The following is a 10969-nucleotide window of genomic DNA, read 5'->3' on the forward strand; positions in this document are numbered from 1 at the left end:
TCATAGGGAAAGTGTGTTATTTTCACTTCATTATATTCACAGCAAGTGTCATCTGAATGTAATTATAAAGTAAGGTGTTATAAGCTGTTAAAACAACTTTTTTTTACTTCTATTTTTGAGGATCAAGAAAGTCTTAACCTCTAATAATAATAATCCATTTATACATTTATTATTATTAATGTAAATATGCAATGTACTAAAGTTATCAAATAGAAGTAGTGGGATAAAAAGTACAGTAGTTACCTCTGAAATATATATATAAGTAGAATAATGACGTAGCAGAAAATGGAATTATTTATTTTACTTAGCTACTGAAAAAAATACTGAACACTTATTTCACTACTGTTACTACTTGTTTACTGAGTACGTAATAAGGTATTTTACATTATTGTATTGCTAATTTTACCAAACTGTCCTGGTTGTTGGTGTCAGACTATATAAACTGTGCGGGAGCGCGCCCGGGGACGCGCACCATGCAAAGCGTCCTTTTCGTTTCCATGGAGACCTCGGACGGCAACAGAACACGGAGGGAGAGGTGTCCGACTCCGAGTCCAGTTTTCAACACCAGAAAATCACCTTTACCTCTTAAACTACGCATTTTCTGCACATTTAAGGAGCTGTGAATACGGCCGGAATCATCGTTCTGCTGATTTGGTGAGTAACTCGTAAATATTTCGCCTTTTGAAGCAGTAGCTAACCTCACCTGTGAGGGGGAAAAGGCGGCTTTCTGACTAAAGGAAACTTTATATTGTTCCGCCATTTGGCTCCTGAACTGCATTGTAGAGCCATGTGGCATCACATACACACTCTAAAAGCGTTAAAAATGCCAGTTTTTACACGCAATTGGTTTATTATTAGTTTGTTTAAAGCGTTTTTATCGATGTCTGCGCACCTAGAGCATGTGTAGGATCAGCAATGCCTTTCTGCACCTGTCCACTGGGCATGTTTTGTGTTTAAGCTGTAAAAACGGGAGATGGTGCAGTGAGAGTGTACACACAGTGGACTTTGTACGTTCAGGGATGCTCATCAGAGGGGAACGAATAGCTAACATTTAACTGAATTATTTTTCTTTTCTCCAGCATTTTCCATCAGCACTTTTAGTCTAAACATTTCGAGTTAGCGTGAACCTGGAGTAGTTACCCAGCGTGTTAGGATTATTATTCTGTTGCTGTAGTTTTGAAAGATAGTTCTTAAAGTTTGATTTACTATGCCTTAGAAATATATATATTTTTTAAATACAAGAAGCCCTGCTTACAGTGCAATTTCACAGTTATTTCATCTACTCTGCATAAAAGATATGTATGCTGAACGGATAGTAAAGCCCTTTGTAATCTGAGGCTATATAAATAAAAGTCCTTGGTACAAAATTGCTCACATGACAAGATTAAATTGAACTTTATAGTTGTTGCACAGAGTACAAGTACTGAGACAACAAAATGCAGTTTAGCATCTAATCAGAAGTGCAGAGTAATGAACAGAGTAATAGAATGAACTATAATGAAAATTAAAGCTGCAAGCAGCAATAAAGGGGCCCTTGGACATCAGGAGTAAAACGCAGCCATGCATCTTTTAGCAACCATTGGACAGCGGCATAATATGAACTTCCTGTGTCCACTATGTGGCGCTAGAGTCCGCAAACTAATTACATGTCATGTTGTATATCATTTGTAGACCACACCATGTAAATTCTATATAAATCAGATCTTTGTCACACAAGGTTGACTTCCTGTTGCCAATAGGTGGGGCTATGACTATGACTCAATCTAGGCATGTACACCTTCAGACCATAAATATATCATAATAGTTAAATAATGGCAAAATTACACTTATTCAGTCTCATTATAACTGCTCACCTAGCGCATACACCAAAAAGAGTTTCAAGCTTTGGGGTTTACTTCCATGACATGCGGCCCACTGACTATGCACAGCAGCATTTCTCCCACTGGCTCCTCCCACCAGTTCCTGCTCAGCTCATAGACTTTACATTGTGATGTCATCACAAATTTTTTAATCGCTTTCCTCAGCTTTTGCAAAGTCTTACAAATATAAAACCTCCATGGATCAAAAATGCTAATGCGCTACTTACTTTCAGCATTTCAGACTAACAAATACACAACAGAAACCCACAAAATACTAAGAAAAGTAATATTCTCACAACTATTTTCCTTATTAAACAGAGAAATACAATTGTACACTTTTTGAATTCAACTTTCTCTCAGTCAAGGAGGACTCACAAGGCTTAATTGCCCCATTAACTCATCATAAAACACACTTTATTCAAACTCCACTGAAAAAAAAATCACACCCAAACTGTACTCCTGCTAGTAATCTAGTCACCAAGTCACCGATCCAACAATCACCAGCTCTACTTTGGTCAAAATCGATCCTCAATTCACCAAGTTAAATGTAAAAAAACATGCTGTTATTCCCCGTGGTCTCTCTCTGCCTGCTGGTCACTGGTTGTTTACAGTCCTGTAACTTATCCCTCCACCACTAGGTGTGGCAGTGTCTTTCAGCTCAGTTTCCTGATCCATTAGAGACCGAAGCTTTGGTGGTGCATGCTGTGCACTACATACAGTGAGTTTAACAGAAAGAGGAGTGTCTGTTTTCATGTAAGTATTGGAAATCATACCTTCAAGATTTCTAAATACCCTGATATACAGTAACACCCTGATATTGTGCTTAGAGATGGCAATAAAATGTCCAAAAAGTTAAAAATACATTCAAAATGGGTGACTCCCAGTAGGGTTTAGTTCATGGCACTAAGAGACTTTTTTTAAGTCTTGGGGCAATATGTGTGCCTCCTAAATTTCTAAAATCTAAATGAAACATAACACAGGGGCTACTCTGTTGACATTTTGTAGAGGGTGCTTTTAAGCCATCTTGTCACACATAAGACTGACACCAAAAAATAACCAAATATTCACCAGTTGTGATGCATGTGCAGAGTTTCATGAGGTTTTGAAAACCTGTAGCCCCTAAAAATTGCAATTAATACCTAAATTCATGGCAATTTTAATACAGCCACTGCCACCGCCTGCTGCTGGTTTTCGGGCCCTATTGAAGAATAAACAGTAAGGGGCAGATATTAAAAATGATTAAAAGATTGTTACAATACAAACATGTGCAGCCGTTTAAGTAGGAAACTATTATTCCTAATTTACGTTCAATCAGCCGTAACTTAGATGTTTTTTCTGTCATGTTTTCCAGCAGTGCTACAGCTGAATGACCCTGGAAGTTTCCTCCTGGGAGAGAGATGGAGAATAACTTTCATACACTGCCACCCTCGTCACCATGTCCCACCACTTTTGGAGGGTCCCTGCCTCTCTCGTCCTCGCCGCAGCAGACCTGCTCAAATGGCCGCATTTCACTCCCACTTTCACCTATTTCATTCCCCCCGTCCCCTTCCTCACTTTCTCCAGCAACAGCAGAGTCTGTTCACTCCTCCTCGCCTCTATCACACTGCACAGCGTCTCAGTGCCTCGACGGACAAAACATACAGTGCCTCAGCCCAGCAAACACATCTGACCAGGATGACCTGACCTGCCTCAACTGGCTTCATCAGAGGGGCAACCTGCTACCGCTGCAGCCCCTTCCCAAAATGACACCACTGCCTCAGCTAGAGTCCTCCTCCGCTACTCAACCTCCTACTCCTGCTTCATCCAAGCCCCCGTACTCCTTCAGCAGTCTGATTTTCATGGCTATAGAAGACTCGCCCGACAGGAGGCTTCCAGTGAAGGACATCTACGATTGGATTGTGAAAAATTTCCCTTATTACAGGACAGCCACCGGAGGCTGGAGGAACTCTGTTAGACACAACCTGTCTCTGAGCAAGAGCTTCCGGCGCATTCAGAGGGACAAGAGCCAGGTGGGGACATGACTCACGTTTAACACTTTAACTCCTGAAATTTATTTGATTTCTTTCAAAAACACAGGGAAAAAAAAAGAAAGAAATGTTCTATAAAAAGGAAAAAAATCAGTAAAATGTGACAAAACCCCCCAGAAATGTATCTGTATTTTTTTAATTAGATATTATTTTTAAAAATTAAGGAAAAATGTCCAGAAAACTTTATTTATAATTCTCTTAATACTATTTTTTTTAAAAAATACAGTTTTTTTAGCGTAGCACTGTTTTTGAGTGCATTTTTGGTCTTTTTTGTGTGCTTATTTTCAGGTAACTTTATGTAACTTTTTACTAATTTCTTGCTAAATTTTGGGCCATTTCTTGTTAGGTTGTTTGTGGCTCTCGTCCCATGTTTTTGAAAGAAATTGAGCTAATTTGCTTAGGTTTCAAAGGGTCAAGAGCTACTGGGTCATGTAGAGAGTAAAGAGAGTTGCCAAAATTATAGGACACGGGTTCAAGCATCCATAACACTGAAATGTCCTTGAGCAGCACACTGAATCCAGATGTGCTGCTCTGAAGTTGAGTCAGCAACTAAACTGCCCTACAGGGAAATCACTATAATGTGCTCCACATGTGTTATGGTTGTTATTACGGTCAAGTGTGTCAGCATTACTGAAGTCTTTGTGTGGCCCGTTGAAAGTTGAATGTTTCAACTGTGGTTTTGTATGTTTGTTTCAGTCAGTGGGGAAGGGATCGCTGTGGTGTGTGTGTCCAGAGTATCGGCCGGCGCTCCTCGAGGTGCTGAGGAAGACCCACAGCTATCACAGCAACAACATCAATCTGTTAAACAAGCCTGAACTGTGAGTATAATCACACAGCTTTGCGGTCTAGTGTGTAGGATTTAGGGGGACATATTGGCGGAAATGAAATGTAAGAAGTATATTTTCTTGTGTATAATTACCTGAATGGAGGAATTGTTTTTTCGTTACCTTGGACTGAACCGTATATATCTACATAAAGAGTGGGTGGATGAGTCTGTCATGTGGAACCACCATGTTTCTACAGTAGCCCGGAGCAGCCAAACCAAACGCTGGCTCTAGATAGGGCCATTCCCATTTTCACGTCAGTCATCGTAGTTAGCAGCCCCTCCACGACAAGCAAAACAGCGTCTGAATTAACATAGATTTTCAAAGTGACACTTGTTTATTTAGCGTTTTTTACCGGTTGGAATCCCTGATTCTGCAGATATATCTGGTCTATGTAGAAACCTCCTGAACATCTGGATTTTAATTTATCAGAGAAAAACGTGAGCGCACAGGACCAGGCGCTGGGCAACCAGCCTGTCTGCGATGAACCGAACAGCATCGCAGAAACACTGATTTTATAATGAAACTTCTTTATTTGTTGTTTTTACTGTTTTTTATCACTTGCTCAGGAGGTTTTTACGAGAGGCCGAATTATCTGCGGAGGTCTCTTCCTCTCCAAAACAAACTGAACATTGAGCAATGACAGAAGTGTGAAGGGGAGTTCACACTGGGCACATAGGAGAAGTTTAAGCTGGCTGCAATCTGCAATCATCACCACTAGATGCCACTAAATCCTACACAAAGCTCCTTAAAGTATGTGCAACAGTACTATATTATTTTCATATAAGTTTTAACAGCAACTTATACAATCATATTTACAATTTGCCTACAGTTTTTAAAATATTCTCAGCTGTATCTACGTAGTTTATAGATAATTAACGAAAAGAAAATACGATTTAATAAATTAAATAATAATCATGAAAAAAATACTTCAGCTATAGTATAGTTTGAGTATAAAACTTAATTGTGAGTTTTCATTGTGTTTTAATCTTTTTTAATTCACTTATGCAAGAAAAAAGGCCAAACATTTACTGGCACCAGCTTCTTTAATTTACTGCTTTTCACAGTTTTAAATTGAATATCTTTGTATTTTGGGCTATTAATTGGACAAAACATGCAGCCTTAACACTTTTCCCTGGGCTCTTGCAAACTGCAACATGCTTTGTTTTTTTTTTTACCATTTTTTGTTTTTTTATAGATAGACTTATTGATTAAAAATTGACTTCTTTGCTTTCGACTATAAAAAAGAAAGAAAAATACTAACCTAAATATTACTTCACTGACACTGCTTTCTAACCAGAGCAGAAAAATAAATTTGTGTGTTTTGAGCGAGGTATTCTGATAGTTTTACATTACAATGAACCTCTTAATGTATTTTAAAGATATACTATGCAGGATTCTAGGTCACCGTTTCAAGCCACTTTGGATTTTATCAGCCGTGACATCACCTAAGCACTATGGGGGTATGTGCCCATGAACTTCCCGAGCATAAAAATAGGAGCAAAATTAGAAAACAGGGCACAGGGCAGAGACTTTGCAGATAAATACTGAAATCCTATGAGCCTATACATTGTTTCTGCAAACCTTCAAGCAAACACGCAAACTTAATTTATGTAGTTGTCTAACTATCTTGCCATGTTGTGTGCAGGTTGGAAGGAGAGGAGTTTGGGGTGCCTGCAGTGTGCGAATCTATGGAAATTTCAGGTTAGTGATGCGGGGACTCACAGCAGGCTCATGTCACTTAATTAGCACAAGAACTTATATATTTAACCCTGTATTAGTTTCTCTAAGTCGGCAATATTTCATCAATGTTGTAACAGCTCTGTTTGACATTTTTATTGCACGCAGCTTTTCTCCCCCTTTGCAGCCTTCTCAGCGTGCAACATTGTTCCTGTGTTTGTGTTCTGTTGGCATGGCAACAGCCTTCTATTACCCTGGCAACCCAGCAATAGTCTAGCTTAGTCTCCTTTATGTCTCTCTGTTTTATTTCCGAACCTATGGCGCTATACGGGCCTCCATGCCCTCTGAACAATCTGACAAGCGTTTGTTCAACCAGCCTCGATGAAAACAACTTATTAATATTTATGTCTCAATTTTGGCTTGATGTTTTTCTCTCCTGCAGATCCCCTCTCTCACACTCTCCTTCTCTCCGCGCCCTCACCCCAAATCCTCACCACCGATAACCCGACTTTCTCTGAAAACCCACCATGCCCCTTGACGCCAGATCACGAGGAGCTTGTCACCATGGAGTCGGTTGAATACCAGCAGGGGGAGGTCAGCGAGGAGATGGAGAAAGACCCCCTGTCAGACAGCGGCTACATCGAGTTACACTATTACCAGTCTAACCAGTATCAGTACCTGGTGCTGCCGGGCGACACAGAGTTGGACCTGGAGACTGTGGAGATCCTTCAGCTCGACGCTGAGGCCCAGGAGGCTGCTGGGTCGCTGCTGGACCTGGCGGGCGGAGGATATTAGTGTTACATCCCATTCAACAATCACACCTGATGCAATGCTTCAGTCTATTTTCAGCAAAAACTCCAGCAAGCATAAATGAGGATTTATGCTGTATGATCTTAAAGGTCCAGTGTGTAGGATTTAGGGGGATATAACAGCAGAAATGCAATATAATATAAGTAAGTATGTTTCCTTCAGTGTGAAATCACCTGAAAATAAGAATTTTTGGGGGGACTGTTTTATTCAGTGTTTTACCAGTTTGTTTTTGAGAAGAAGAGACTTCTGCAGATAATTCGGCTCCTGGTAACAACCTCCTGAACATCTGGATCTTGAGTTACCAGTTGCTGCTTTTACACAGAGATGGCACTGTAGTACTGCAATGAAGACCCCCTTTATACTGCCCCTGCACTTTTACACAGAACTAAACGACAGCAACATCATGCCGCTCCAGTATGTCATTATACACTGTGACATCGCGGCATCCCGTGATCAAAATATGCATGACAAGCGTGACATGTAACACACAAGCATCCGCCCCTAGCATATAAGATATGCGTCGGCAACGCTTTCTAAACAATAACAAAGGCATAACTTGCTAATCACAATCATTTACCATCTCTGTATATATGGTAGCTGATCTTGTCCTCTGCTTAGAGGGTAAGGAACTCCCGAATCTCATTGTTTTCCCAGTTTGTGGATATTTAATCGCTATGCTAACAACTGCTTTTTAAATTCACACGGTGGGTCACACACCTAAACATGTCATCAAAACGTCACACACGTGCCATCTATGGTCTGTCCTTCAGCTTTGTGTTTTACACAGACCTCGTTATGGCGCTGTTACTACCTCCATTCCTGCCTTAGAGGCGAAACCACTCTGTCCCCCTCTCCGCAATCAGTCCTTATATACAGAATCGCAAGGCGGTGTAACGCCGTTATATTCCCGCCTTGAACAGGCAGTGTAAATGCAGCTAGAGAAAAAAGGTAAGCGCACAAAAGCAGGTGCTGGGATAGTAGTCTGTCTCCGACATGCCAAACAGCATATGAGAAACACTGAGTTTTAACATGAAACTACTTTATTCAGTGTTTTCCCCTGTTTTAATCACCTGGTCCGTTGGTTTTGGAGAGCAGGAGAACTCTGTGAACTGTGAATAATTTGGCTCCTGGTTAAAGCCTCCTGAACAATTAACACTGAAGGAATTCTTACTGGGAGAAATTTCAGTTGGTTTCAATCTGCAGTCTTCACCACTGGATGCCACTAAATTCCCCTACAGCTTACACGGTGTTCCTTTAGGTGTTAATGGATGGAGTGATCATAAGGTGATTGGCTGCTGCTTCCTGAGACGTTGACACTGCCCTAAGGCTTGTGAATTGTTCTGTAGTTAGGTAAAAGTGTAGATCAACTTTTTGATGGACTAATGATAATATGGATCATGGTACTTCATGTGTATTCAGGCAGTTGCAATGCAGAAGCTGATTTAACCACCATATGGTACTTTATAATGACATATCGGACAAAGATTTGTGACTGTAATGTAGAAAAAATGGTAAAAGTGATCTGAGATTTCGAAACTGAAGAGAAAGTATTGATATGTGTAAGGTCTTCAATAGGTTTTCCACTGTGATTTTTTAACACATTACATACATTCTCAGGAGTGTAAGGAGTGCTTTCAACGTAAGAGGAAGTACTGTTTCTTGATTAAGATGTTTCCCAAATTAATGTAAGATTTATACAGCAAAGTACAAACATAGCTCTTGACTCGGATCCAGATCGAGGGTGATACATCATCTAGATTGATGTTTTGATTCAATGAACAATCCACTATCATTGAAACAAATTGAAACAATGATACATATCATCACCTTTAAGAAATACCTTAATTTTGAAATGGTGCGACTATGTCACCATTTCCGTCCAAGCATATCTCCTTTGTAATCACTCAAACGGTGCTAGCAGTGTAGCGCCAGGCAGATAATGTTAGCAGCCAAGAAAAGGTCTCTGACTTTGTGATATCAGCAAATACTGTATCATTGTCCCACGAATCAATATAATATTGGATAGTGAAAAAACTTATACCCCTAATCCACGTTATTACTATTTCAATATAAATGTGTTTTACCAACCAATATTCCTCCAGTTCTTTAAGGTGGTGACAAACAAACTTAAGCTGAATATCTTGCCCCCTAACCATTGTTTCTGTAAAAGTAGCCTATTTTTATTTTCGGAGTAGATATAAAATAATAATTAACTTATAATTTAGTTTTAGATTGCACTCAAAAAGTTGAAAAGCACTACTCAATTATAACGATATAAGTACTTCCACCTTTATCTCTATTCAGTTTCATTTCACCCATGGTCATTCTGCAACTTTCCCCACTGTGGGACTAATAAAGGATTATCGTAGAGATGATCGTATCTTATAGATGATGTTCTGTACATGATGTTATGTTACTGGATGTCTTTTAGTTTTCTGTGAATTGAACACCTAGACATGATATTGTAAGATCTGCTGAGTTGTTTTCAATCATGAATAGTTTGATTGGAATTTTTAGTTAAGATGTAAAATGATCTCACTGCCATTTAAACCACTTTACATTTCAGGGTACACTGAATTTATTATTGTAAATTGTATGTTTTTTCAAAAGCTTTAGATTTTGTAATCTAACAAATAAAACTTGTCATGCCGTTCTTGTGAAATAAAATTGCCTTGTTTCCATAAAGATTGTTATTTTCATCGTCTATGGCAGTGCTTCCAAACCTTATTCCTTAAGGGACCTCTTTTCTATCATTGAGTAAATTAACGACCCCAGACTAAGTGACATATTTATATAATATTAAATTAATAACAATAACAATACAGTAATACTGATAAACTGTACAATTAAATCAAATAATGAAAGCAATAAGTGTAGGAAGTTTGTGTAAAACGACGAATTTGTATAAACTTCGGGCGGATTATGTCCTGTGAATATTGCATCAGAGATACGTTTTTCTGATATCTTTGGCTTGCTCTATTAACTTTCTAATACACAAAGAGGCTGTTTAGCATAGAGTGAAGGCTCAGTGAATATAGTTTGTGTTTAGGTCTTCACTGTGCCCTTAACCTGTGAGATTTTTTAATATTATATCTTGATAACTAATCTAAACTTTAATAGTAACAATTTCTGTTTCTTCACAGGAATGATGAGATGCTGAGATATAGACCTGCTGTATGTTAAGAGCACCACGGCCCCGAGTGAGGCTTTGGCGACCCCTAGTGGGCTTCTGGGCACCCAGGTTGGGAACAAGTGTGCTTGATATTTACATGGTGATCTGTTGATCTATACAAGTTTTAACAGATTGACACCAATATTACGAGACATGATCTTGTTTCTAAATATAATACAGGCTCTCTATCTACAGACAATGCTTTAAGACCTGTCTGTCTTGTTAGCATATTTTACATTCATAAAGCTAGAGTGCTTCAGATTATTCAAAATATGTGTTTTGTCTTGTGCAATATCTCTTTCACGTCAAGCCTCTCAAATAATCAGAAAAAATGTGCCTAATGAAAACAAATACGGTGCAGTATGTTGAGGTTTGAATCTCCCTCCTACAATTTAATGGTATCTGTATCTGCAGGGCTGGCAGAACCAGTGACTTCTTTTAAATCACTTCTTAAAACCATTTTTTTTATTGATTTGCTTTTATGTGATGTTGTCTTTTTATTTATTTTTCCTTGTATTTATTTATTTTTTATCTATTTTACCTTTTTAATTGATGTTTTATCTCTTTTATTTACTTTTATTTGTTTGTAGTTTTATT

The 10969-nt window shown here is 38.8% G+C and overlaps 1 protein-coding gene across 4 annotated transcripts; it reads left to right on the forward strand.

Moving 5' to 3' along the window:
* The first annotated feature begins 505 nt into the window (after positions 1-505).
* LOC121947662 (uncharacterized) lies at positions 506-9875 on the forward strand. 4 transcript variants are annotated; one of them, XM_088080979.1, is made up of 6 exons: positions 506-654; positions 2498-2612; positions 3214-3868; positions 4583-4704; positions 6359-6414; positions 6833-9875. In XM_088080979.1, exons 3-6 carry the CDS (start codon positions 3257-3259, stop codon positions 7183-7185), a joined length of 1143 nt encoding a protein of 380 aa, XP_087937105.1. In that variant the 5' UTR covers positions 506-654; positions 2498-2612; positions 3214-3256; the 3' UTR covers positions 7186-9875. The 4 variants fall into 4 exon arrangements, with proteins under 4 accessions (XP_087937105.1, XP_042348674.2, XP_087937103.1 ...); XM_042492740.2 differs by lacking the exon at positions 2498-2612 and having other exon boundaries at positions 3211-3868; XM_088080977.1 differs by lacking the exon at positions 2498-2612.
* Positions 9876-10969: the final 1094 nt, after the last annotated feature.

Source organism: Plectropomus leopardus, chromosome 8, assembly GCF_026936395.1.
Source record: "Plectropomus leopardus strain MGB_pleo_1.0 chromosome 8, ASM2693639v1, whole genome shotgun sequence".
Classification (NCBI taxonomy): domain Eukaryota; kingdom Metazoa; phylum Chordata; class Actinopteri; order Perciformes; family Serranidae; genus Plectropomus; species Plectropomus leopardus.